We start from the raw sequence: 27,955 nt of genomic DNA on the forward strand, positions 1-27,955 counted from the left end.
ATTCTCAATCTGAAGAAAGGCTAGGAAACCACGCTGGAACAGCGTACTAGGATGAGAGGGAGGACCGCGGAGGAGTAGCGGAGAAAATCCCCGCTCCATTCAGCACCGTGGGCAGCACTTCTGTCCTCAATAAAGATGGCCGCAACGGCTTCTGTCGCCAGACCTGCCATGCGCGGAGGGCTGTACCACCAGGTTTGGGGCGTCGGGGCGGAGGTGGAGCAAACCATCCGAGCGGCCGGGAGCCATGTTGGAGCGTCGGGAGGCGGCAGCGGCGCCGGGAATGCTGTGGTGGGGGCAGCAAAAGCCGGGGCCGTATGCCAAACGGGCTCTGGCCGCGGAGTAGATGGTGCCCAGAGAGCAGTGGCGGCGCGGACCGACGGGCAGAGGGGCCGAGGGCCGGGGCGGTGGCAGGGGCCCAGGAGGGGGCCAGAGCAGCGGGGCGGGCCCAAGGCCCGGACCCGGGCGGGGGGCGGCGGAGGCCGTGACGGGAGGCGGGGGTGATGGCGAGGCGGCCTCTATGGTGGGGTCTCCCGGGACCGTCGACCCCGTTACTACTGCTCCTTCTCTTCTCTTTGTTCCCGTCTAGCCGGGAGGAGATGGGGGGCGGTGGGGATCAGGGCTGGGACCCAGGGGTAGCTACTGCTACTGGGCCAAGAGCTCAAATCGGCAGTGGAGCCGTAGCTCTTTGTCCCGAGTCTCCAGGCGTCTGGGAAGATGGAGATCCTGGCCTGGGGGTCAGGGAACCTGTCTTCATGAAGCTCCGAGTAGGTAGGCAAAACGCCCGGAATGGTCGAGGGGCCCCTGAGCAACCAAACCGGGAGCCGGTGGTCCAGGCATTAGGTAGTCGCGAGCAAGAGGCAGGTCAGGGTTCGGGATATTTGTTATGTTGGCACCCAGAGATCTCCTCTTGTGGGCGGACAGGGCATTTACGAAGAGGTAGTTTGCCACTAGATGCTCTGTCCCCAGGGGATTCTGATCTGAGGAACAGCTCTCCTCACCCTTCGGAACTTCTGGCTCAGCCTGATAGCCCCAGGCCAGTGGCCTTCCAACGTAATGGTAGGAGAAGCATCCGCAAAAGAGTGGAAACCTTTCGCTGCTGCGGGAAACTATGGGAGCCAGGACACAAGGGTCAGGGTGAGAGATCCGCGACTTCCACAGTGGATAGGGGACCCCTTCGGCGGGACTGCCTCCCCGGCTCTTTGGGATCTGGCCTGGGGGAGGATTCAGCACCACGTGCTGTGAGGACAGCTCCTGCGCCGGGTTCAGCACCTCACGAGTCTCGGACAGCTCCCGAGCGCATGCGCTCCCGCGGTCTCTTCCGCCGCGGTTTCCTCTTTGAGCGCCCTGGGCCGCGCCCTCCCGGATTCCCGACTGGTGCTGAAGCCAAGCGAATACTCTCAACGAACCAGGCTCGTTCCCGTCGTGCTGCAAACCGCCACCCGCAGTTTCCTCAATACAACTACCAAACACTTGTACCTGAAAATGAGGCAGCGGGCACAGCTGTGCTGCGCGTGGTGGCGCAAGACCCGGACCCAGGCGAAGCCGGGCGCCTCGTCTACTCGCTGGCGGCGCTCATGAACAGTCGCTCGCTGGAGCTTTTCAGCATTGATCCTCAGAGTGGCCTCATACGCACGGCGGCCGCTCTGGACCGTGAGAGTATGGAACGCCACTACCTTCGAGTGACTGCACAGGACCACGGCTCACCGCGCCTCTCAGCTACCACCATGGTGGCGGTGACAGTAGCTGACCGCAACGATCACGCGCCAGTGTTTGAGCAAGCCCAGTATCGGGAAACACTTCGTGAGAATGTGGAAGAAGGCTACCCCATCCTGCAGTTGCGTGCCACGGACGGTGACGCGCCACCTAATGCCAACCTGCGCTACCGCTTCGTGGGGTCGCCAGCTGCTCGTACCGCAGCGGCCGCTGCTTTCGAGATTGATCCACGGTCCGGCCTTATCAGCACTAGTGGCCGCGTGGACCGGGAACACATGGAAAGCTATGAGCTGGTGGTAGAGGCTAGTGACCAGGGTCAGGAGCCTGGGCCACGTTCAGCCACCGTACGAGTGCACATAACTGTGCTGGATGAGAATGATAACGCTCCCCAGTTCAGCGAGAAGCGCTATGTGGCTCAGGTGCGTGAGGATGTACGCCCTCACACGGTGGTGCTACGTGTCACGGCCACGGACAAGGACAAGGATGCCAATGGTTTGGTACATTATAACATCATCAGCGGCAACAGCCGGGGCCATTTTGCCATCGATAGTCTCACGGGTGAGATACAGGTAATGGCACCTCTGGACTTTGAGGCAGAGAGAGAATACGCTTTGCGTATCCGGGCACAAGATGCAGGCCGGCCACCACTGTCCAACAACACAGGCCTGGCAAGCATCCAGGTGGTAGACATCAATGATCATAGTCCTATCTTTGTCAGCACACCCTTTCAGGTCTCTGTTTTGGAAAATGCACCCCTGGGTCACTCAGTCATTCACATTCAGGCAGTGGACGCAGATCATGGGGAGAACTCCAGGTTAGAGTATTCTTTAACTGGCGTGGCATCAGACACACCCTTTGTGATAAATAGTGCCACTGGCTGGGTCTCTGTGAGTGGTCCCCTGGACCGTGAATCTGTGGAACATTACTTCTTTGGGGTGGAGGCTCGAGACCATGGTTCACCCCCACTCTCTGCTTCAGCCAGTGTCACAGTAACTGTGTTGGATGTCAACGACAATCGGCCTGAGTTCACCATGAAAGAGTACCACCTTCGGCTCAACGAGGACGCAGCGGTGGGCACCAGCGTGGTCAGTGTGACTGCGGTAGATCGAGATGCCAACAGTGCCATCAGCTACCAAATCACAGGTGGCAACACTCGGAACCGATTCGCCATCAGCACCCAAGGTGGCATGGGTCTAGTGACCCTGGCTCTGCCACTGGATTACAAGCAGGAACGCTACTTCAAGCTGGTGCTGACTGCATCTGACCGTGCCCTTCACGACCACTGCTATGTGCATATCAACATCACAGATGCCAACACACACAGGCCTGTCTTTCAAAGCGCTCACTACTCAGTGAGCATGAATGAAGACCGCCCAGTGGGTAGCACCGTGGTGGTCATCAGTGCTTCTGATGATGACGTGGGTGAAAACGCCCGTATCACCTACCTTCTGGAAGACAACCTGCCCCAGTTCCGAATCGATGCAGACTCAGGGGCCATTACACTACAAGCTCCACTGGACTATGAGGACCAAGTGACCTATACACTGGCCATTACTGCTCGGGACAACGGTATACCACAGAAGGCAGATACCACATATGTGGAGGTTATGGTAAACGACGTGAATGACAATGCGCCCCAGTTTGTGGCCTCCCACTATACAGGTTTGGTCTCTGAAGATGCTCCACCTTTCACTAGTGTTCTGCAGATCTCAGCCACTGACCGGGATGCTCATGCCAATGGCCGGGTCCAATACACTTTCCAGAATGGGGAAGATGGGGATGGAGATTTTACCATTGAGCCCACCTCTGGCATCGTCAGGACTGTGAGGCGACTGGACCGGGAAGCGGTGCCAGTGTATGAGCTGACTGCCTATGCAGTGGACCGTGGCGTGCCCCCACTGAGGACTCCAGTCAGCATCCAGGTGACTGTACAAGACGTGAATGACAATGCACCTGTCTTCCCAGCTGAGGAGTTTGAAGTGAGGGTGAAGGAGAACAGCATTGTGGGGTCGGTGGTGGCTCAGATCACCGCAGTGGACCCTGATGATGGCCCCAATGCTCATATTATGTACCAGATCGTGGAAGGGAACATCCCCGAGCTGTTCCAAATGGATATCTTCTCTGGAGAACTCACAGCACTCATTGACCTGGATTATGAGGCTCGTCAGGAATATGTGATTGTGGTGCAGGCCACATCTGCTCCTCTAGTTAGCCGGGCCACCGTGCATGTACGCCTGGTCGACCAGAACGATAACAGTCCTGTGCTCAACAACTTCCAGATCCTCTTTAACAACTATGTATCCAACCGATCTGACACTTTCCCCTCCGGCATCATCGGGCGAATCCCAGCTTATGACCCGGATGTCTCTGACCACCTCTTTTACTCCTTTGAGAGGGGCAATGAACTGCAGCTGTTAGTGGTCAACCAAACCAGTGGGGAGCTTCGACTCAGCAGAAAGTTAGACAACAATCGCCCACTAGTGGCGTCCATGTTGGTAACAGTAACAGGTGAGGGTGTGAAGTAAACAAGTAACCTAAGGACCTTAACTTGTCAGGGTTCAAACAGAATCCCAAAGTGATGAGTTCTCCTACCCAGTAAGAGCTCCCATAGACCTCAGAGATTCTATTTAGGTTCTCGGAGTGTCTTTACAGAATCCTGAAGGTTCTAGGGCATCTAAGAACCAATAACAGCTTCTATAGGGATTGCTCCTCTCTCTTTAAAGGGGGAGGGGACAGAGGGTTTTAGTTTTTTGTTGTTGTTTTGGTTTTGTTTTGGATTTTTTTGCTCATGTATTTCTAGGAGAAGCCAGGTTGTTTATTTCATGCCTATGTTTTAGACAACGGTTACTTTGGATCTAGTCATCCCTCACTTCAGTGGTTAGGAGGACTAGCTTACTTTTGCAGCCTCAAGCAGGCCATGCAGGAGTGTGGGTCTACCTTGCTTTCCAAAGATCAGTCCAAGGTTGTTTCCTGTGGGAAAAGGTCCAGAAATCCAACATCCTTCCTTTCCCCGGGGCTTTCATAAGGTGGGAAATGCTCTTGAAGTCCCACCTTCTAAAGGTACCAGAGGTTTGGAGAATCCTTTCTGTCTCAGTCGGGGAATGGGGACTCCTGGCACTGCAGACAGAGGAGGCACAATCTTTGTTTACTCCCAGTTCTCTCAACAACCAACCTTTCTGGACCAACCAACACACACTAGATCTGAGGTGAACAAAACTCTCATCTCAAGATGGACACTGAAGTCACAAAACCCAAGTCCGGAATGTTTGCTAACTAAAACATGCTAAAGAGAACCCAAAGTGTGGGTACATATCAAGGTCCCTGATATTCTTGGAGCTTGCTGATCCAGAGTTCTGGGGACATCCACTGAGCGTTCACTGCCCCAGGACTTCATCCAGTGCCACAAGAGAGCAGTTTGTTGGCCAAAGATAGATCTGTAACACCCTCTGAAGCTACACTTTTTCTTTCCTTCTTTCTTTCTTTCTTTCTTTCTTTCTTTCTTATCTTTTTTCTTTCTTTCCTCCTCCTCCTCCTCTGTTTCATTTGTTTGTTCAAGACTGTTCTCACTATGTAGCTCTGGCTTGAACTCACTCTGTAGACCAGGCTGGCCTCAAACTCACAGAGATCTGTCTCCCAAATGCTGGGTTTTAAAGTGTGTATCACCACGTGCCTGGCCTCCTGCCACCCCCCATTGTTTCTTGTAGCGGGTGTCCTGTTTCTTCGACACTGAGGGAAAATGGGAAGCTAGGAATGGATGGCTTAGTGGTCCTGGCTTCTCCTTGTATCCTGAGTGGAGGTAGCTTATTGATCACAAGGACTAGGAGTATGGATTACTGAGCAATTACTGAATTTCTTGTGTGTTCATAGATTGACTTAGTCTTGGGTAATTGTGGGGGTGGGGCTGGTGGAGCTCCCTGGTGCTAAAGGCCAGATCTGAGCTGTGTCAACTACTGATTTAAGCCTCTTCCCATGTTGGGGGTGCCAGAGCAGGCAGCAGCAGTTTGAAACTGGGACAGATGGTGATTACTAAGCCCCAGACTCAGTTGTGTCTTGTTAGGGGTCAGTCTGTTGATTCAGAGGTCTAGATAATTACTGGCTCCCTTGTGTCCCAAGGAGAGGCAGCTACTGACCCGAAACTGATCACTGTCCCTTCCCATGCCTGCAGATGGCCTGCATAGTGTTACAGCCCAGTGTGTTCTGCGTGTGGTCATCATCACAGAGGAGTTGCTGGCCAACAGCTTGACTGTTCGTCTGGAGAACATGTGGCAAGAGCGTTTCCTGTCACCGCTGCTGGGTCATTTTCTTGAAGGCGTGGCTGCAGTGCTCGCAACACCTACCGAGGACGTTTTCATCTTCAACATCCAGAACGACACGGATGTGGGGGGCACCGTGCTCAACGTGAGCTTCTCAGCGCTGGCACCTCGTGGGGCTGGGGCAGGCGCTGCAGGGCCCTGGTTCAGCTCCGAAGAGCTACAGGAGCAACTGTATGTGCGCCGTGCCGCCTTGGCGGCCCGCTCGCTGCTCGACGTGCTACCCTTTGACGACAACGTGTGCCTGCGCGAGCCGTGCGAGAACTACATGAAATGCGTGTCAGTCCTCCGCTTTGACTCCTCCGCGCCCTTTCTGGCCTCAGCCTCCACGCTCTTCCGACCCATCCAACCCATCGCGGGTCTGCGCTGCCGCTGTCCGCCTGGCTTCACAGGAGACTTCTGCGAGACAGAGCTCGACCTCTGCTACTCGAACCCTTGTCGCAATGGCGGCGCGTGCGCGCGGCGCGAGGGAGGCTACACCTGCGTGTGCCGCCCGCGCTTCACCGGTAAGTCGGTGCAGTGAGCGGAGGGACTCTTTTCTGAGGCTACGGGGTCCTGCTAGAGGAGCAGCTGAGCACCGCTCTCAGAAAACCTAAAAACTCAAAGAGTAATAGGAGCCGTAGGCAAGATGAGCTAGAGGCGGGGCGGGGCGGGGCGGGGCGGGGCAACGAGCTTATGGGCGGGTCGCGGCGGAGATAGACCCCTATGAGGGCGTGCCTACAGACAGCTCAACCATTCGGAGGACGAGGGGAAGTGGACCTCAAAGCTCCGCCCCCTGGGGGGGCGTGGGCGGGGCATCCTCTGACGGTCCCGCCCTGCAGGGGAAGACTGCGAGCTGGACACTGAAGCTGGACGCTGTGTGCCCGGTGTCTGCCGCAACGGGGGCACCTGCACCAACGCACCCAATGGCGGCTTTCGTTGCCAGTGCCCCGCGGGCGGCGCTTTCGAGGGCCCGCGCTGTGAGGTGGCCGCACGCTCCTTTCCTCCCAGTTCCTTCGTCATGTTCCGCGGTCTGCGACAGCGCTTCCACCTCACGCTGTCCCTCTCGTAGGTGCCCGCCCCGTGTCACTGCACGTCTTTCCACTGTCCCTACCTACATGACCCTGACCCAGATTGCTGACTGCCAGGTCCTGAGGTCCTCACTGGACACCGTCCTCTCCCTTGACCCCTGCTGGGGTATCTTAGGGTCATTGCACTGGCATCTCCCACGCTGTTCTTTCGTCTCAGCTTGAGTTGATTCTCAAACAGAGGGTGTGAGATGTCTGTTCCTAATGGTCCCACTCCACCTCACTCAGGTTTGCAACTGTGCAACCCAGCGGGCTACTCTTCTACAACGGGCGCCTGAATGAGAAGCATGACTTTTTGGCTCTAGAGCTTGTAGCTGGTCAAGTACGGCTTACATATTCCACGGGTGGGTGCTCCCTTGGATCTTTGTGACAGTGAGTAGGTGCATGTGTTCCTGGGATGGCTGGCAGGGTCAATGCATGAATGACCTCAGGTGTCCCTCACTGAGCTCCTGCACACACTCTTCAGTGACAAACACACCACAGTGAGAACCAGCCTCTGTGGCCACTCCCTCAAGGAAGGTTCATCTCTCTGTGTTTCTCCTGTGTTTGTCCTAGGTTTGAGGACACAGTAGTTCAGCCAGTATGCTCACCAGGGGGACACTAGTTCAGCATGATCTAAGGAGTATCTGTACCTATGTCAATGGGTGGGAAGGTGCCACTTGGGAACTCCAGACAACATCCCACGTGCATATTCCCCACAGGTGAATCCAGCACAGTGGTCAGTCCCACAGTGCCAGGAGGCTTGAGTGACGGCCAGTGGCATACAGTGCATCTGAGATACTACAACAAGGTGGTCATCAGCCCCGGCATACCGTGGGCTGGGGTGTATAGGGGACCTGGGATGCTGAGTTCACCCTGGGAATTACCATAGGGGCGGGCGTTGTTGATTGGTGTGCTTGGTCTTTAGCCCCGGACAGATGCGCTAGGGGGTGCTCAGGGCCCTTCGAAGGACAAGGTGGCTGTGTTGAGTGTGGATGACTGCAACGTGGCTGTGGCTCTGCGGTTTGGTGCTGAGATCGGCAACTACTCGTGTGCAGCTGCTGGTGTGCAAACAAGCTCCAAGAAGTGAGGCCCCCACCCCCTGACCCTCATGTTCTCTGCCTGCCAGAGTCCACCTAAACCCTTCACACAGCCTACTGAACCCCTTGCTCTTTTTCCAAACCAGCACATCAAAGACCCTCGAAGCCTACTCAGCTTAGCTCCTAGTTGTATATTCCACCCCTGGCTTCTGGCTTCCACTGAGTCCCAGTGGCATTCTGTCCCCTAAAATGTCCACACTCCTTAAGTCTTTAATGCCACACCTTGCCTCTAGTCTGTAGATCTCATAAGCAGACCGTAAGGCTGTTGAATCAGCTCATCTCACCCCTTCAATCCCTCTTCTCTGCCCCAACCCCAGCCACCTGAACACCTTACTGTGCATCATAGACTCCGAGTACCTCACCTTTCCCCAGACCTTCCCATTGGCTCCACAACTGCAGTCTTAACTCTTCTCCCAGCCTGGTCTTGTCACCCTTACCTAGTCATCCTTCCTTTAGTGCTATCCCCTACTTCCTGTGGCCCCCTAGGAACAACCCCTACTCTGGCTTTAGACCCACGAATGACCCAGGCTCCTGACCCCTCAGGTCCCTGGACCTGACGGGCCCTCTGCTTTTGGGGGGTGTCCCCAACCTTCCCGAGAACTTCCCTGTGTCCCGCAAGGACTTCATCGGCTGCATGCGAGACTTGCACATTGATGGCCGCCGAGTGGACATGGCAGCCTTTGTCGCCAACAATGGCACTACAGCAGGTAGGCCCCCACAAGCCCCTCCCTCTCCTCATTCCCATCCCTGTCTCCATCATGAGGAGGAGGCGGAGGGTTGCGTGGGATGGCTTCACCTCTGACCCCAATCCAGTATTAGATGGTAAAACCCATACTTTCTGAAAACACGAGTGTGGAACCATGTTCATTTCAGCCCCTCGGGCTCATGCCTTCTTTGTCCCTTTCTCCCCAGGCTGTCAGGCCAAGTCACACTTTTGTGCCTCAGGCCCCTGCAAGAACGGTGGCCTCTGCTCTGAGCGCTGGGGCGGCTTCAGCTGTGATTGTCCTGTGGGCTTTGGTGGCAAAGATTGTCGACTCAGTGAGTGACATCATGGGGCAGGAGGGACATGCAGGGTGGGTAAGGTAGGTTCTGTAACCCTGCTTCTCATGTCTCCTCAGCAATGGCCCATCCCTACCATTTCCAAGGCAACGGGACCCTGAGTTGGGACTTTGGAAATGACATGCCTGTGTCTGTGCCATGGTACCTGGGACTATCGTTTCGAACACGGGCAACAAAAGGGGTCCTGATGCAAGTGCAGCTTGGGCCACATAGTGTGCTCCTCTGCAAGGTGTGTCTGACCTTCCCATCCTTCATGTCACCCTCTCTGCTAATCTCTGATGCTTCCCAGCAACCGGGTTTGGGCCTGGTCATATAGCACAGGTCTCTGACGTCTTAACGTACAGGACCCTGGACCTTGACTCTCTCCCTACCATAATGTTCTCCGCATGTGCAAGGACATACACATAGTTCTTTCTCATAACCATACCAACCCATAGCTGCTGGCTCGGCTCTGCCCTAACCTGTTCAACATGGTAGCCCCGAACAGGTGACTGTGTATCAGTGATAGCTTTGTGTCTGTTCTGACTCCTGCTCCTGACTGCTACAGCTCTGATCTCACCAGCCAACCTCATCCCAATCTAACCCCGGGGCTGTGCATTTCTCCCCACAGCTAGATCAAGGGTTGCTGTCTGTGACACTCAGTAGGGCCTCGGGCCACGCTGTCCACCTCTTGCTAGACCAGATGACTGTCAGCGATGGCCGGTGGCATGACCTTCGGCTGGAGCTGCAGGAGGAGCCAGGTGGCCGAAGGGGCCACCATATCTTTATGGTTTCACTGGACTTCACCCTCTTCCAGGTTTGACCTCTGACTCCAGGGTCGTCTGTTCTCAGCTTGCCAACAAGACCCATTTTATTTGACCCCTGCCTCTTGTCTGGCTCCTTCCCACTCCTCCAATGACCACATCTGACATTCTTCTAGCCCTTTGCTTTGATCCCGCTCCACCAGCCCTGTTGGTCTATTAGGCAATGGTGCCTGTGTTGGGTAGGCTGCCTAGATTTCTGCCTTGATCTTGGGGGTACCTATGTAGCTAGGACTTTGACTTTGCCTGATTCCTGAAAGCCTATTCTAGTATCTTCCCTAATCTCTAACCTGCCCCCAGGTCAAAATTCTGAAATTGTAGAGATGGCTCAAAGGATAAAGCACCTGCTTGCATGACCATAGGGACCAAGTTCGGATCTCCAGAACACTCGTGCTAACTTGGCAGACAGAGCAGCTGCCTGTAATCACAGCACTCAGCAGAAAGATACACGAGTTCCCCTGAGCAAACTGGCTAGCTAGACTAGAACCGGTGAGCTCTGAGCTTAGCAAGCTCATTTAATGAGGCGGAGAGTGACTAAGGACGGCACCTGGTGTGAGCTTCAGGCTTCTACATGTACTACACCTACACGCATCACACACGTTTACACATATGAACATGTATAGACACATAGACATACCATATACTCATACGCATGCCCCAAAATAAGAAATTTCAATGTTGGCTCTGGGTACGGGAGGGAGAGGTCTGTCTGAGCATAGCTTTTTTTTTTTTTTTAAAGGTTATGTGTTTGGGTATTTGCCTTCATGTACGTATGTGTGCCATATGCATGCCTGGTGCCCAGGGAGACCACAGGAGAGCATCAGAGCCCCTGGCACTAGAGTTACAGACAGTTGTGAGCTTTCATGTGGGTGCCGGGAATCAAACCGAGATCCTCTAGGAGAACAGTCAATGCTCTTAACCGCTAACCATCTCTCCAGCCTGGAGCTAAGGTCTTAACTGAAGCTTTTCACACACACACACACACACACACACACACACACACACACACACACACACATATCCCATGCCACAGCAAATTCTCCAACCTAGGGGCAGCTCATTCCCAAACCATTCTTCTGATACAGGGGACAAAGCATGGTCACACAGGGCTAGTAGCAAGCTGTTCTGACTCTGGGGTATGACAGGGCTTTACTAGGTGCCCCTTCCTCAGTGCTGACTGTCCCCTTCTTCTAGGACACCATGGCCATGGGGAGTGAGCTGGAGGGCCTGAAAGTAAAGCATCTCCACGTGGGAGGCCCGCCCCCCAGCAGTAAGGAGGAGGGGCCTCAGGGTCTGGTTGGCTGTATTCAGGTGAGGATTGTCATGAGAACACGATACGGGGTCACTGTGGACCTGGAAAATAGCATTCAAGTACATGTTGGCGTGGGAGTGGGGTTAGGTGACCCAGAGAGATCAGAGACAAATCAAACCTTCCTTTGGTGGAAGCGAGAGTCTAGCTTAGAAAATCAGGGGTCATCTGGAATCTGCGTCAGAAGCAGAACAGTAAGGGATCCTTGTGGGGGCTGGATGGGGGATATTTAGAGGGTGGGCTTGTGGAAGAGTGGAGACTGTCGGGGATCATCAGACTGGGTGTCTGGCTCCATAGGACTGTCCTGATGTGAATCTCACTCTTTGCCGTCTGTGCCTATAGGGGGTGTGGACTGGCTTTACTCCCTTTGGGTCCTCAGCCCTGCCACCTCCCAGCCACAGAATCAATGTGGAGCCTGGCTGCACTGTGACCAACCCCTGTGCATCTGGGCCCTGTCCTCCTCACGCTAACTGCAAAGACCTCTGGCAGACCTTTTCCTGTACCTGTTGGCCAGGTGGGTGTTGGGAGAGTTGGGGAAGGAGCCAGGGGCTATGGAGAAGGCTCAGGTACTAGGGGGCCTGGAGCAGGTAAGAAGTGAGAGGGTTAGGACCCTGCCCCTTTCCGAGCTCCTTGACCACTGTCCTGAGCTTCCTGACCCAACCTGCAGGTTACTACGGCCCAGGCTGTGTGGATGCCTGCCTCCTGAACCCTTGTCAAAACCAGGGGTCGTGCCGGCACCTCCAAGGAGGCCCCCACGGCTATACCTGCGACTGTGCAAGTGGCTATTTTGGTCAGCACTGTGAGCACAGGTGAGAGGCTCGGGACTTGGATGGTGGAACAAGCGGGGCCACGGAAGTCTCGTTGACACAATTTACCTAATCTCATTCCCAGAATGGATCAGCAGTGCCCGCGGGGATGGTGGGGAAGCCCAACCTGTGGACCCTGCAACTGTGATGTCCACAAGGGCTTTGACCCCAACTGCAACAAGACAAGTGGCCAGTGCCACTGCAAGGTCGGTCTAGACTCTGAACCTTGACCTTTTACCTTTCCCTATGATTTCTGCCACCTGACTTGGCTCTAACCTCTTAATCTGTCTCCCACACTCTAGTTACCACCTCTCATCCTTCACCCTTCTCACCCTTGTCTTCATCTGAGGCAAGTCTTTTTAGCCTATGGGCTCTTCTTAATTTTGTTTTCTTTTTAACTTTCGCCCTTGATTCTTCTACTCATTCCCCAAGCTTTCACCTGAGACCTTTCCCTTAAGCCTGACCTCTGACCTCAGGCCCCTGACCCATCCCTAAACAGGAGTTCCACTATCGACCGAGGGGCAGTGACTCATGCCTCCCATGTGACTGCTACCCTGTGGGCTCCACCTCCCGCTCATGTGCACCCCACAGCGGGCAGTGCCCCTGCCGCCCAGGAGCCCTTGGCCGTCAGTGTAACAGCTGTGATAGCCCCTTTGCAGAGGTGACAGCCAGTGGTTGCCGAGGTAAGCGAGTTCTATCCACCCCCCCCCCCCATGAAGAGAATTGGTTCTAGCTAGAGTCCGTGGTGCTCTTGGCCCCTGGAGGTGGAGGGTTCCAGGAAGCTCTTCTTGAGGGAGACCAGTTATACCCAGGGAGTCCTACAGTTAGCGAGCATACTTGGCTGACTGTCATAGACCGGAACAGCCCAGCGCTTCAGAAGCCAGAAAGGGAGCGGTAGACTCTGGGCCTCTGCATAGGAGTGGTAGAAGAGCAGCAGGTGTGGTGTTCCTTGCCTGGAACCTGGCCACCAGGCTTAACATCCCCTTTCTCCCTAGTACTCTACGATGCCTGCCCCAAGTCCCTGAGATCTGGTGTGTGGTGGCCCCAGACTAAGTTTGGTGTTTTGGCCACAGTACCCTGTCCCCGGGGGGCCTTGGGTGAGTATGTGGTGGGTAGCATTCTTGCCGAGGGTTGGGCGGATCTCTTTTCTGATTGTTTTAGTCACCCCTTTCACCAATTCTGGTGGTCAGATGTCTGTGAAGAGCTGGGAGTAGGGGGGACATTCACGTGGGCCCCTTATACTTCTTAGTGGTTCTCTTCCTACACTGTTATTAAGCCTCCATCTGTTTCTCTTGGCTTCTGGGCAGGATTGCGGGGTACAGGTAAGGGGTACGTGTTTGCTCAGGTGCGCTGCCCCCTCCCATTGCCAGAGCTTTTGCAGACCCTCCTCCTGCTGCTTAAGGTCCTTGCAGACCCCTCCCTGCTGCCTGAGCTTTCTAAAACCTACTCCTAGTCTTCCGGAGGCCCCTTCTTGTGACTTGAGGACCCTAGAGAATGTCTCTGAAGCCTGAAGTCCTAAGGGATCTCTCCCTATCATCCCAGACCCTTCAGGTCTTCTCTCCACTTCCTCTTTCTTTACGAACTTTCCCCCACTTCCGGGGGTCCTTGTAGGGCTCTCCCTATTGGTCAGAGTCACCCACCAGCTTCTCCTTGCTGCCTGAGGGCCTTCCCTGCTGCTTGAGATCTCTGCAGTGGCTGGACAGAGATTCTCTGTGTGCGCATGCTCACACGTGTGTCCTGTGCCTGTGCATGTGTCTGTGAGTCTGTCTTGAGGGGCTGGGGATCTGAATTGAAGTTAGGTTTTATTTTGCTGGTGGACACAACTTATTCACCTTCTATCCCAACCCCATAGAAGGGAAGGCAATGATAGTAAAGTCCCCATTTGGGGTAGTTACAACTTGCAGGAGAACCCTGCTCCTGCCTCACTTGGGTCAGATGATACTCCTAGACGATCTTGTCTATGTCAGTGTGCTTGGGAGTATACAAGAGAGCTGTGTGTGTGTGTGTGTGTGTGTGTGTGTGTGTGTGTGTGTGTGTGTGTGATAAGTATTGTTGACATGTTGACATTTAAGGTTATCCAAGCTCATATGTATGAATGAGTGAGTGAATGTATGGGAGTATGTGTGTGAGAGTGTGTGTGTGAGTGTGTGTGTATGTGCTTGTGTGTGTATGTGTGCTTGTGTGTGTGAGTGTGTGTGTGTGTGTGATAAGTATTGTTGACATGTTGACATGTAAGGTTATCCAAGCTCATATGTATGAATGAGTTAGTGAATGTATGGGAGTATGTGTGTGAGAGTGTGTGTGTGTGTGTGTATGTGCTTGTGTGTATATGTGTGCTTGTGTGTGTGAGAGTGTGTGTGTGTGATAAGTATTGTTGACATGTTGACATGTAAGGTTATCCAAGCTCATATGTATGAATGAGTGAGTGAATGTATGGGAGTATGTTTGTGCATGTGTGTGAGAGTGTGTGTGTGTGAGTGTGTGTGTATGTGCTTGTGTGTGAGTGTGTGTGTATGTGTGCTTGTGTGTGTGTGTGTGTGTGTGTGTGTGTGATAAGTATTGTTGACATGTTGACATGTAAGGTTATCCAAGCTCATATGTATGAATGAGTGAGTGAATGTATGGGAGTATGTTTGTGCGTGTGTGTGAGTGTGTGTGTGTGCTTGTGTGTGAGTGTGTGTGAGTGTGTTTGTGAGTGTGTGTGAGTGTGTGTGAGTGTGTGTGAGTGTGTTTGTGAGTGTGTGTATGTGTGCTTGTGTGTGTATGTGTGTGTGAATGTGTGTGTGAGTGTGTATGTGTGTGAGTGTGTGTGTATGTGTGAGTGTTTGTGAGTGTGTGTATGTGTGCTTGTGTGTGTATGTGTGTGTGAATGTGTGTGTGAGTGTGTATGTGTGTGAGTGTGTGTGTGTGTATGTGTGTGTTTTGTGTGTCTACAGCACATCCTCATACTTTAATTTATCTGGTCAGTTCACATGGGAAAGGCTCACAGATCTCTCTGGAGAATTGACAAAGAAGCTGTTGGGACCCACCCTGCTCAGGCCGCAGCATCTAGGCACCTAGCCACAGATGCTTGTCACTCTGGCCCCTACCTCCAGACTCCTATGGGATAGAAGAGGGTGCTGTGACCACCTGTCAGCAAAGGTACCCAGGCTCCAGGCCTGACCAGGAATTGCCTGCCCTCAGGTGCTGCGGTGCGGCTGTGTGATGAAGACCACGGTTGGCTGGAGCCTGACTTCTTCAACTGTACCTCTCCTGCCTTTCGAGAGCTTAGTCTGCTGGTGAGACTCTGCCCAGATAGTGCCCTCCACCCCAGGCCTGCGATGGGCCAGTATATACCTCAGCCCTTACCTCCTGGGCGTTAATTTCCTAGTTGCCTTTCATTTGCCCAAGCCTCTCTCCCTGTAAGGCTTTTGAGAAAGGCCTACAGGACCACAGAACAACCGCTGCCATCCTTGTCCTGGCAGTTGGATGGCCTAGAGCTGAACAAGACGGCACTGGATACTGTGGAGGCCAAGAAGCTTGCTCAGAGGCTGCGGGAGGTGACCGGCCAGACTGACCACTACTTTAGCCAAGATGTCCGAGTCACTGCCCGCTTGTTGGCCTACTTGCTGGCTTTCGAGAGCCATCAGCAGGGCTTCGGGCTGACAGCCACACAAGATGCCCACTTCAATGAGGTAGGCTCTGCTCTATGTCCCCTGTTCCATGGCGCTAACCCCCAGCTCCACGGCTCCTTCTCCCTGACCTCCTCCCAGCCTGGACACCCAGCTTATTACCCATCCTCACCTCTGGAAAAGTGAAGGTCCTACCACTGCACTCTTCCGTGTCCAGTCCTGCCCTTTTGTCTCTTGGGCCCCCACTAATACCTGGCTAGACCCTGTCATACCTGCCCCAACCCTTTGTACATCCTCACCACCTGGGTGAATCCATCTCTTTCTCCATCCTTCTAGAACCTTCTATGGGCTGGTTCTGCACTGCTGGCTCCAGAGACAGGAGACTTGTGGGCAGCCCTGGGGCAGCGGGCCCCTGGGGGCTCCCCGGGTAGTGCAGGGCTGGTGCGGCATCTGGAGGAATATGCAGCCACACTTGCAAGGAACATGGACCTGACATATCTGAATCCTGTCGGACTAGTCACACCCAATATCAGTGAGTGGTAGATGGGACAGGAGAAGGGTGGGGCTATAAAAGGGCAGGAGGAGCTCTGAGGCTAACAACGCTACTGCTGTGCCACACCTACTCCAATCCCCGGTGCTCTGCTGGGCCTTGCACTCATGCGAGGCTGGGGTGTAGCACGGACATGGGTGGGAATGTAACCTCTGGCACAGGAAGGAGGTCCCTGACCGGGGTTACCCCTCTTTTTCTTGGGCAGTGCTCAGCATTGACCGTATGGAGCAACCTAGTTCATCCCAGGGAGCCCACCGTTACCCCCGCTACCACAGCAACCTTTTCCGGGGCCAGGACGCCTGGGATCCTCATACTCATGTGCTACTGCCTTCCCAGTCCCCACAGCCATCCCCTTCTGAAGGTAGGAGCCCTTTTGGTGACTTCTGGGCCTGCCTCCTTGTCTCCTGATACCATGTCTCCCTCACCGACTCTTCCTTCCAGACCCCTTCCACCTCATGGCTCCTGTGTGAGCCCCTCCCCCAGGCCACCTTTGCCTTATCAGCTTCGATACCTTTCCTGTGTTCCTTTCATGGCTCCTGTATCCTCCACTCCCCAGCTGTTGCATTTATGGGGAAGAGATCTCTGTGCCTGGTGCTGGGTTGGGTGTGAGCTAGGTCTGTGGGTACTCTTGGTAGGAGGCCACTGTAGCTCCTTCCTTTCCTTTGGCAGTTCTGCCCACAAGCAGCAACGCAGAAAACGCCACAGCCTCCGGTGTGGTCTCCCCACCTGCCCCTCTGGAGCCTGAGTCTGAGCCTGGGATCTCCATAGTCATTCTACTCGTGTATCGAGCCTTGGGAGGGCTTCTCCCTGCCCAGTTCCAAGCTGAGCGCCGGGGCGCCAGGTACCAGGCTATAGAAGCAGCTCCTAGTCCCCTCAACCCTGAGTCCTTTGTGAGCTTCTACCCCACCCAGCACTCCTTTACTGAGTGGACAGCTGAGCAGGTCCACAGGTAAACAGAGACAATTCTCAGCACACCTCCAGGGAGTTACCCGAACTCTGGGTTCCATGTGAATTTTCTTTGGTTATAAAGAGTAGATGGAGACTCTCTCTCTCTCTCTCTCTCTCTCTCTCTCTCTCTCTCACACACACACGTACACACGTACACATGCGTGCATGCTCATACAGAAGAAGGGTACACACATGATCCAGGTATAGATAGGCAAAGGCAGGGTGGTTGGGAAGGTCAGATGGAGACAGGAGAAGGGGAAAGTTTGATAAATACAGACCAGTCTGGAGCTGTTCAGGCCTCAGGCCCCAGTCTAGGCAGTGAGTCTGAAGCCTCTGGGAGCCCAGGAAACGCTGGCTGGCGCTCTTACACACACTCTGTGCTGTGAGGGTATCCCAAACTCTGGTCAGCCATGGCCTGTGGCTTGAAGGCAGGGAGAGTGCGCAATTAGTCTTGGGTCAGCAGTATCCAAGACCAGATGGGTATCTCCTCAGGCTTCCCCAGAACCCTGTTATGAACTCCCCGGTGGTCAGCGTGGCTGTTTTTCGTGGACGCAACTTCCTCAGAGGTGCCCTAGTGTCCCCAATCAACCTTGAGTTCCGCCTACTACAGACAGCGAATCGGAGCAAGGCGATCTGTGTGCAGTGGGACCCACCTGGCCCGTGAGGACCCCACTCTGGAACCCTTTTGTCCCTGTTAAACTCTGGAATGTGTCCCAGCCTGTCCACTGTCCAATTAGCCCCATGAGGAATGCCGTTCCCCAACTCCAGGCACCCCCATCCTCCCCTACCATCTCACTAATCCCTGCCTGCATTGGGACATAGGCAGGAAGGTGGACCCAACTCTCCTCTGGATACAGGGCAGACCAGCATGGGATGTGGACGGCAAGGGACTGTGAGCTGGTACACAGGAATGGCTCCCATGCACGGTGTCGCTGTAGCCGGACGGGCACTTTCGGGGTCCTTATGGATGCCTCTCCCCGTGAGGTAGGGTCGTATTCTGTGACCCAAAGGAGTGGGAAGTCAACAGGGCATCCCAGTAACCATCCTTAACTCCACAGCGGCTAGAGGGAGACCTAGAGCTGCTGGCGGTGTTCACTCATGTGGTCGTGGCGGCGTCTGTGACTGCGCTAGTTCTGACCGCAGCTGTCCTGCTGAGCCTGCGCAGCCTCAAGTCCAACGTGCGTGGGATCCATGCCAATGTGGCAGCTGCCCTGGGAGTGGCAGAGCTTCTCTTCCTGCTGGGAATCCACAGGACCCACAACCAGGTGTGGGGCCAGGGCCAGGGGAGCTGCGTCTCAGTGACTCCACCCTTTTCTGGAAAGCCTGAGGCCGAAGCTCGGGATCTAAGATCAGGGATGCTTAAGTCCAGGTCCTGGGTTAGGGTAGGATGCTGGCTGGGATCGGATGCTGTTGTTAGGGGACTAAGTGGAAAGGGGATGTCTGGGGTGGAGTCGAGGATGTGGCGGGTGGGAGGGATTCTGACACCCATCTTCTGGCCCCGCCTTCAGCTGCTGTGCACAGTGGTCGCCATCCTCCTACATTACTTCTTCCTCAGCACCTTCGCGTGGCTCCTCGTGCAGGGCCTGCACCTCTACCGAATGCAGGTTGAGCCTCGAAATGTGGATCGTGGCGCTATGCGCTTCTACCATGCCCTGGGCTGGGGCGTCCCTGCTGTGTTGTTGGGTGAGGTCTTACCCTCTCAGGCCTGTGATCCCCAAACTCTAACCCCAGACTATGTCTTCAAACCATGTCATGATCCCTCGACCTCAGTCCCCATGCTCCCTACTCAGGAAGGAGCCTGTTTGCCCTTACCCCATTTCTTTCCCATACTAGGGAATATGCTGCTCCGATCTCACTGCTTCTCTTTTTAAAGGCCTTGCTGTTGGGCTGGACCCGGAGGGCTATGGGAACCCCGACTTCTGCTGGATCTCCATCCACGAACCTCTTATCTGGAGTTTTGCCGGTCCTATAGTCCTTGTTATTGTGGTGAGTGTCTGGCTCTTGGCTACCTGTGTGCTTTAGTCTTGGGAGGGAGGGAAGGAGGGAGGAAAGGAAGGAGGAGGCTTGGAGCAAGTGTGAGGCAGGGCCAGGTGGTAGTGCATGGCATCCGGCTGATTCCACCTCATGCCAGGTCACAGAGTGAGCTCCCACTCAACTGGCCTGGAGGTGCGAGGTTAACGGGGGCCCAAGCCTTGACTGCCCTTCCTGTTCCACCCCTGTTTCTCTCTGAGTCTCTCACAATCCCACACAGCTTTCTTCTTCATCTTTGACTTTTCGGTGTGATTTTCCCCCCCAGCTCTTCTATCTCCTTTTTTGCTTCAATTCACTCTCTCCCCTCTTGTTCTCTCTTTCTCTTTTTTTGTGGTTGGGCATGTAGTCTTAGTCTCTTTCTGTTCCTTACTGTCTCTCTCTCTCTCTCTCTCTCCCCCTTCAACTGTGGGTATAGATGAATGGAATCATGTTTCTCCTCGCGGCCCGCACATCCTGCTCCACAGGGCAGAGGGAGGCCAAGAAGACCTCTGTGCTGTGAGTTGGCTAGTAGGGGTTCTCAGAATGGCCATCTCCTCCTGGGTGGGTTCTGGGCCCCAAGCATACCTGATGGAGGTTGGACTCCAAAATCCTGCATGGAGGGAAGTCACCCTTGCCGTGGCCTATGGTTCCTCTCTGGAATTTTTGCTGTATTCTGGCCCCCAAAGTGCTTTCCCTCTTGCCCTCAGTCCCCCGGGCCTCCCTGGAATCACCAGTGGCCTGAATGACTCACTTCACCCCACCGTGTATGTCTCTGTCTTCTGTTTCTCTCATGGCTACCTTACTCATTGGCTTTCCCATGGTCTCTTGCGGCTCCCTCAACACGCTCCCGGTTCTCTGTGTGACTGCCCATCTTCCTCAGTGTCCTTCCAAGACTTCCGTGTCCCTGTGGGAGGTGTTTCTTCCATCGCTGTGTGTCCTCCTGTGTCCCCTGATAAGCCCTGCTTGACCCTGGTGTGCCTCCTGTGTCCCCCCATGTCCTTGCAGCAGGACCCTTCGCAGCTCTTTTCTGCTCCTTCTGCTGGTCAGTGCCTCCTGGCTCTTTGGCCTTCTGGCAGTCAACCACAGCGTACTGGCCTTCCACTACCTCCATGCTGGACTCTGTGGCCTCCAGGTACCTCTGGGGCCCTTCTCCCAACCCAGACTAAAACATCCGAGCCTCCAGCCCTAGGCCTGGCATTGCCACCAGGCCTGGAGCTCACTCTGCTTAACTGACTAGGATACGTTAATCCCAGACCAGACACAGACCCTAGTTGCTGACTCCAGGCCTAGAGCTGACACCCAGCTAGACACTGACATCAGGCTGGGTGCTGATCCTGGGTTGACCTTCACCCACACTGCAACTTCTGACCCCTTGCTGACCAGGCTGTTACTGACTCCAGCCCCTCCTGCCATAGGCCCTTTTCATTATTAGTCCTGAGATTCTCCGTGACTTTTTTTCTGATCCCTACTCCCTTGGATTCCTCAATGACTCACGCTACCCCGTGACAGCTAATACGCCCCTTGGTGCTGATCCATAAAGCCTTTTTTTTTATCGGCCCCTGATTGGCGCATTGACTATGTCCGGAGCATCTGTCTTTTCTGATCTCTCGGTGACCTTCGCTGACCCTCACTGACCCACAGGGCCTGGCTGTGCTGCTGCTCTTCTGTGTCCTGAATGCAGATGCTCGGGCCGCCTGGACGCCAGCCTGTCTAGGCAAGAAGGCAGCTCCCGAGGAAACAAGGCCAGCACCTGGGCCGGTGAGGGACCAGCAGGGCTGAAGGTGGGCGTGGGAAGCCTGGATCTGAGGCTTTGCAGAACTAGCTCACACACTGTCCCACCCACCTCCCTCAGGGGTCTGGGGCCTATAACAACACAGCCCTCTTTGAGGAGAGTGGCCTTATCCGCATCACTCTTGGTGCCTCCACCGTCTCTTCAGTGAGCAGTGCCCGCTCAGGCAGGGCCCAGGACCAGGACAGCCAGCGGGGCCGCAGCTACCTCAGGTAAGCGACCGTATATGGCGTAGTCCAGTACTACTTCACTTGGGGTTGACCTTACCAGATCTGAGGGAGGATGGCTAACTGGAACTCGACTGATGCTTTGCCCTGATGTCTTCTGTTGAACACGCAGAGGCTCCTCAGCCATTCCACAGTCCCAAGCCTCCCAAGCACATTGTCACACACTTCTCTGATTCTTCATTTCCAGGGACAATGTTCTGGTTCGTCACGGCTCGACCGCTGAGCACGCTGAGCACAGCCTCCAGGCTCACGCCGGCCCCACTGACCTGGATGTGGCTATGTTCCATCGAGACGCTGGTGGAGTTGGAGCCCTGGGCCAGGGAGGAGGGGCTAGAGGGGGTCTTCATGATCTGCTTTCTTCTGCCCCAAAATGGGGGCAGTAGCTAACTGGTGGGACAGGCTCCGGTCAGGTGGCTTCCTGGAAAAGCACCTACCCATCCCTGGTTGTCCAAACCCACTCCTGACCTAGTCCATCCATGATTGACTCAAGCCCTTCTGATCCTAACCCCCATGCCGAGCTCCATCCAGGTCCCCACCTTCACCCCCTTGCTGTCTTGCTCGCCCACCTCCAGACCCTCACAGCTCAGGACCTTTTCTTATCCCTCAAGTCCCCTGCCATTTCACCTTCCTTCTGACCTTCCACTCCAGGTGCAGACTCTGACTCTGACAGCGACCTGTCCTTGGAGGAGGAGAGGAGCCTATCCATCCCATCTTCAGAGAGCGAGGACAATGGCCGGACTCGAGGGCGTTTCCAACGTCCACTCCGCAGGGCAGCCCAGAGTGAGAGGCTCCTTGCCCACCCCAAAGGTGATAGGAGCTGATGCCATGGGTGATCGAAGGATCCATATCTCACTTAGATGTGATGTAGGGACCTTACCATCTCAGGGTTCCTGACCCCCATTCTATCCAGATTTCTGGGAGTGCTTGGGAACCCAGCAACAACCTGGGCAATGGCAATGAAGTCAGAGACGTTACAGAGTAACTTATTGTCCCTTCAGCCCCTGGCTTCCCTGTGAGTTGGTCTCCCTTAGCTCGGCCATTGAAATTCCACCTCATCTAAACCCTTCTAGCTAAGGATGGCCGCTATCTGTGACCACTACCTTTCCTTCAGTGGCTCCACGGATCTGAGAAGGGAGGTCCTCCCATTCTTATTTCTTTTGAAAAAGATTTTTCTTCTGTGTGTACAAACTTGTGTGTGTGCGTGCATGCATGTGTGCGTGTGTGCGTGCGTGCGTAGATGTATATATGGTATAGTACTCATGTGAAGGTAACAGAAGAACCTGTGGGAGTCGGTTCTCTTTCTACCGTGTGTTCCTGGGACTCAGATGCATGTTGCCAGACTTGGTGTCAAAGGGGCAAAGCCATCTCACCAGCTGAGATAGCCAGGACTTGAAGGGTATCAGGGGTCACAGAGTCTAAATCACAAGTGTCAGGAAACTCTGGAGTCAAGCCAGGGGCCTCTGTAACCTGCACTGGCTTCACAGATGTGGACGGCAATGACCTACTGTCCTACTGGCCAGCCCTGGGGGAGTGTGAGGCAGCACCGTGCGCTCTGCAGGCGTGGGGCTCTGAAAGGCGCCTCGGACTAGACAGCAACAAAGACGCAGCCAACAACAACCAGCCTGAACTGGCCTTGACCAGTGGAGATGAAACCTCCCTGGGCCGGGCACAGCGGCAGAGGAAAGGTAGGATCCCTGACCCTTTGACCTCACTGTGGGAGCCCTGGAAGCTGCTTAGGTTCAGACTTATGGGAATTTAGCTTCCTGATCCCAAATGAGGAGACCATTTTGCTCAACTCTAACCGGAATGTGATCTTCAACCCTGCCTCATGTTCCCCGCCTGATCTGTGGAGTTCCTGCCCACTCCACATCCTGGCTTGTACCCTTGGGTCCTTAGATTGTATCAGCACAAAAGGTTTCCACCCTCAGTCTTGCATTACAGCAACATTGGAAACCACTCCTGCCCCAACCCCGGGGAATTCCTATCCTTTTGACCCAAGCCTGTATTTCCAGGACTTGGGGTATCCCTCTTCTGCCCTGACCCTGTACCATAATAACTGCCCTAGCTCGGCCCACAGGATCACAGTTTCCCACTTGGACTCTTTTTTTTTTTTTTTGGTTCTTTTTTTTTCCGGAGCTGGGGACCGAACCCAGGGCCTTGCGCTTCCTAGGCAAGCGCTCTACCATTGAGCTAAATCCCCAACCCTCTCCACTCTTGTTCCTCCGCTGGCTGTCTGGGACCTTTGACACTGCCGCTGACCTCAGTTCTGTCACAGGATCCCAGGAGCTGGCACTTCCTTAGCTAGTAGATTCCTGCCCGCTCTTGGACATACACCCGGTCCCCAATTCTGCTCCTTCCACAGGCATCCTGAAGAACAGGTTGCAGTACCCACTGGTACCTCAGACTCGAGGCACTCCTGAGCTGTCCTGGTGCCGTGCAGCTACCTTGGGCCACCGTGCTGTGCCGGCTGCCTCCTATGGCCGCATCTATGCAGGTGGGGGTACAGGTAGTCTTTCACAGCCGGCCAGCCGCTACTCTTCTCGAGAACAGCTGGACTTGCTCTTAAGGCGACAGCTGAGTAGGGAGCGACTAGAAGAGGTCCCAGTTCCTGCACCTGTTTTGCACCCCCTGAGCCGACCAGGCTCCCAGGAGCGCCTGGATACTGCACCAGCCCGCCTGGAACCCCGAGATAGGGGCAGCACACTACCACGGAGACAGCCCCCTCGGGACTACCCTGGAACCATGGCTGGCCGCTTTGGGTCACGGGATGCGCTGGACTTAGGGGCACCCCGAGAATGGTTGAGCACACTTCCCCCACCCCGACGCAACCGGGACCTTGACCCACAGCACCCACCTCTGCCCCTGTCTCCACAGAGGCCACTCTCAAGGGACCCCCTCTTGCCATCCAGGCCCCTGGACTCTCTATCTAGGATCTCGAACTCTCGGGAGCGGCTGGACCAAGTGCCTAGTCGACACCCCTCCCGAGAGGCCCTTGGGCCAGCCCCACAGCTTCTCAGAGCCAGGGAGGACCCAGCCAGCGGCCCTAGCCATGGTCCTTCCACAGAGCAACTGGACATTCTGTCCTCCATCCTTGCCTCTTTCAACTCCTCAGCCCTCTCTTCTGTGCAGTCCTCGAGCACACCCTCGGGCCCTCACACCACTGCCACGCCTTCCGCCACAGCCTCTGCACTTGGACCTTCCACACCTCGCTCAGCCACATCTCATAGCATCTCGGAGTTGTCACCTGATTCAGAGTAAGCAGTCCGGTCACCTGTTCACAAGTTTGTCAGTTTAGGGCAGCTTCTTCATGTACCTGTGCCTGAGTTCTACCACAGAGTGCAGTGAGAGTTGCTTCATAGATTAGGGCTACCCCAGGCTCAGCAAGTGTAATGGCTATTCCTGGTTGTCAACTTGACTATATCTGGAATGAACTACAATCCAGAATTGAGGGCTCACCTGTGATCCAGATCTTGAAGCTGGGAGACTGGATCTTCTGGATCTTGGCATGGAGATCTTGATGCATAGTGGCTATGAAAAGCTTAGGCCCAGGCAAGGTAATACAGGCCTTTAACCCCAGGAGACTAAGGCCTGGAGGTCTCTGAGTTCAAGTCAGCCTGGGACAAAACATCCCGGATCCAGGCATAGCGGTACACACCTACTCCAACAGGACCACACCTTCTAACAGTGCCACTCCCTGGGCCCTGGGTATACAAACCATCCCAGCAAGCCAGGAGGCTGCATATCAGGGACAGTTCCATTAGAAATGGGAATAGGACTAGCTGGAACTTTCTGGCTGTGTGGTTAGAGCCAGCCTCCCAGTGCTACATGACCTGGAAAAGCACCTCCAAAGGCTGGAAAGGGTAGGGAGGAGACAAGGCATGGAAGTACGGAATAATCCGGCATTTGCATGAGGCAATGTGTGGAATCTTTGTTCAGAAGGCCCTGCCTGAGAGGTAATGTGGACTAGCAGCGTGTCGTGTCATACTGAGTGCTAACTTTGAGACTAAATCCCCCACTCATTACTGCACCCCATCATTATGGGACTGCGCCACAGTACATCTCAGGTGCATGTAGGACATCTGTGGGGTTGAAGATGTCCGAGACACCCAGCTGGATGCACAGGAATCTGAGAAAGAAAGTGGGAGAGTCCAGAGTGGGACTCAGAGTGAGCAAGGCCCAGCTAGGGAGTTGCCAGGTCTTATAAGTCAATAGGAGATATCTCTCTCCCTCTCTCTCTCTCTCTTCCCCTCTCTCTCTCTCTCTCTCTCTCTCTCTCTCTCTCTCTCTCCCTCTCCCTCTCCCTCTCTCTCTCTCTCTCTCTCTCTCTCTCTCTCTCTCGGAATAACTCCCAGGGCAAGTTCTGGGCTATCTTTAGAATGAGATATGACTGTGAGGAAAATGGGTCTTTGGGGATGGGGCAGGTGACCTAGAGGACGGAGCAAAGCCCCAGTGTTGAGGGAGGACATAAGGGAGGGACGGGACGGGACAGGAGCTTAGGGGCCTGGAATTCGAGAGGGCTGCTGAAAGGTAAGGATGACAGAGTACCCTGCAGTCCAGCCTTGGGGTCTGCAGAAGTGCCAGGCGACTGAGTAAGGATTCAGGCTTTAGAACCACAAGAGTGAGTTCCGTCTCTCCTCTGCTATGACCTTGGCACAGCACGAACTGGACAATAGTCTTTTCATCTGTTGAGGGAGCTTAGGGAAATGAACTCCTTGAGATGTGGAGGTTTGTGACACTATCTGACTAATGCTGAGTTTAGTATGCCAACATGGAAGGTGTCTTGCTAAGCACTGAGAGACCTAGGCAGCCAAGTAGCCTTGCTAATGAATCTAAGGGAGTGGAGGTCCAGGTGTGTGTGTGGAGGGCTCAGAATCCTGGAGTGGGCGTGAAGGGGCCGAGGGTGCAGACAAGGCTCCTCCTCTTAACCATGGTCTTCCATTTCCACATTCAACTCCATAGAGTTCCCAGAAGCGAGGGTCACTCCTGAGGGGCGACCAGCAAATGAGAAGCCACCAAGGGGCAGCGGAGGATTTGGGCTGACCGAAGAGACTTCAGGACTGATCCCAAGGCAGCCTTCCTCAAGCCCTCCCCTCAGTTCAGTTCAGTGAAATGTGGAGGTCCCTCCTGTGCGCATCTGTGAGCATGCGTGTGGCAGGTGCAGGGGTGGGGGCTGAGGGAGGACTTTTATACATTTTGTAACTTTGTAACCAGAGAGATATGCTTATGTTATTTTTCAGCTTTTCCTTCTCCCAGGGGTCTTGAGACTGGGCTAGGGGCGGGGAAGAGGATGGGAGAGAGATGCATTTTGGCCTCCTTTGGGTCCTTAGCAAAGCATCATCTCTTTTCTTTCATCTCTCGGTAGAGTGGACCAGTCCGGCCGATCCACTCTTTCCCCTCCTCTTCCCCCACACTGATCTGAACGTTTTTGGGGCCCAGAGTGCAAATTTGGTCTTTGCATTTTCTCCGATGCCCCAAGGGCCAAACTCCTATTTGGGGGTTGGTCCTGGAAACAGGGGCCCTCCGTCCTCCTCCTGGGGGCTCATGTGCTCCACTCCTCCCTGTGGGTGTGGATATGTATTACATGGAGTCCCTGCCGCTTACTGCCTTAAGACCTAGGACTGCTGCTGCGGGTGCTGGTGGAGCAGCAGAAGTCTTGTTTACAGATCAAGGCTTCCCTTTCTCCCTCTGGGAGGGACTTGGGCCTCTAATCAGACATTCCTATAGCGGGTGGGTGGAGGGTACACTCCTTTCTTTGTCCCTCCTTCACTAGTCTGTGGTGCCATTGATTCATTATACTGTCCCCTTGAGGGCTGGGGGGGGGCAGTTAGCAAAGGGAGCGGAAACTAGGGAACCCAAGACCCAGAATGTAGGTGCCACAGTCTCCCACTGTTTACAGGATCCTCCCTGGCAACAGGCTGCAGCAGTGGCTGCCCCACCTTCAGTTAGTCCCTTATAAAGGGAAAAATGACGGTTAGGATCCCGTTCACAAAACTCTCCTTTGTTATTTGTCTGATGTCCAGTTCTGGGGACTTTAAATTTTGTTACTTTGTTTACAGGCCAAGATTATTTTTTAAAATGGTTGGGTTTTATTTATTGTTTACAGCTTAAAACATTGACTTATACACTTTGTTTACAGTTCAGAATGTTTCCCCCTCTTTGTTTACAAGTGAAAGGTAGAAAAAGTGGGGGAGGGGCCTAAAAGACCCACCTGTGATGCCCCCCACCTGGCCATCTTGAGGTAGGCTTCTAATCCCAACTTTTCCCAGGTCAAAGGTCAGCCGAGTCTTCTAACAGCTTGCCCCAAAGGTGGCTCAGGACTGGGGTTCTGTGCAAACACCACCCACCCCTACCCTGTGCATACTCTTGGGAGGCAGTGTCTGAGATTCAAATATTCACTTCACTGTCTGTGCCAAATCCCACCAGCCAGGTTCCCCAGCTCTCTTTACCCAGACTGACCCCCGCCCTTGAGGGGCTGAGAGGCCTGTCCGTGGGGAGAGTGTCCTTGCTAACTAAGTCCTAGGTTCTGTAGATGCCCATCTCTGGGGTCCCCTTCCAACAGTGGCCCTCTTCCCTGTCTGTGTAAATTGTTCCGTGAAGCCGCGCTCTGTTTTGGGAATAAACTTCTATAGAAAAGACTTGTTCCTCTTCCTGTTTCAGATGTAGGATGGTTGTTGTGA

At 54.5% G+C, this 27,955-nt stretch overlaps 1 protein-coding gene across 6 annotated transcripts; it reads left to right on the plus strand.

Moving 5' to 3' along the window:
- The first annotated feature begins 217 nt into the window (after positions 1-217).
- On the plus strand, positions 218-27,913 carry Celsr3 (cadherin, EGF LAG seven-pass G-type receptor 3). 6 transcript variants are annotated; one of them, NM_031320.1, is given in 36 exon segments: positions 218-4,221; positions 5,879-6,529; positions 6,845-7,070; positions 7,319-7,434; positions 7,792-7,880; positions 7,998-8,155; positions 8,713-8,876; positions 9,082-9,207; positions 9,288-9,457; positions 9,839-10,024; positions 11,223-11,339; positions 11,680-11,851; positions 12,005-12,146; positions 12,229-12,349; positions 12,643-12,826; positions 13,139-13,240; positions 13,451-13,465; positions 15,327-15,421; positions 15,608-15,817; positions 16,091-16,286; positions 16,510-16,665; positions 16,974-17,145; positions 17,745-17,912; positions 18,110-18,236; positions 18,311-18,517; positions 18,761-18,935; positions 19,126-19,238; positions 19,699-19,778; positions 20,268-20,394; positions 20,904-21,020; positions 21,115-21,263; positions 21,466-21,575; positions 21,927-22,085; positions 22,763-22,963; positions 23,641-24,532; positions 26,238-27,907. In NM_031320.1, coding segments are annotated over 36 exon segments (9,942 nt in total). In that variant the 5' UTR covers positions 218-500; the 3' UTR covers positions 26,266-27,907.
- The last annotated feature ends 42 nt before the right edge of the window (positions 27,914-27,955 follow it).

Source organism: Rattus norvegicus, chromosome 8 (assembly GCF_021556685.1).
Source record: "Rattus norvegicus strain SHRSP/BbbUtx chromosome 8, alternate assembly SHRSP_T2T, whole genome shotgun sequence".
Lineage (NCBI taxonomy): Eukaryota > Metazoa > Chordata > Mammalia > Rodentia > Muridae > Rattus > Rattus norvegicus.

Bases quoted from the DNA above. Each gene is read 5' to 3' on its own strand.
- Celsr3 (XM_087563926.1), top strand. From the start codon at position 501: ATGGCGAGGCGGCCTCTATGGTGGGGTCTCCCGGGACCGTCGACCCCG. The intron at 12,147-12,228 runs GTGAGAGGCTCG...TCTCATTCCCAG, and splicing joins GGTCAGCACTGTGAGCACAG to AATGGATCAGCAGTGCCCGC. The intron at 21,576-21,926 runs GTGGAGTTGGAG...CTTCCACTCCAG, and splicing joins TATGTTCCATCGAGACGCTG to GTGCAGACTCTGACTCTGAC.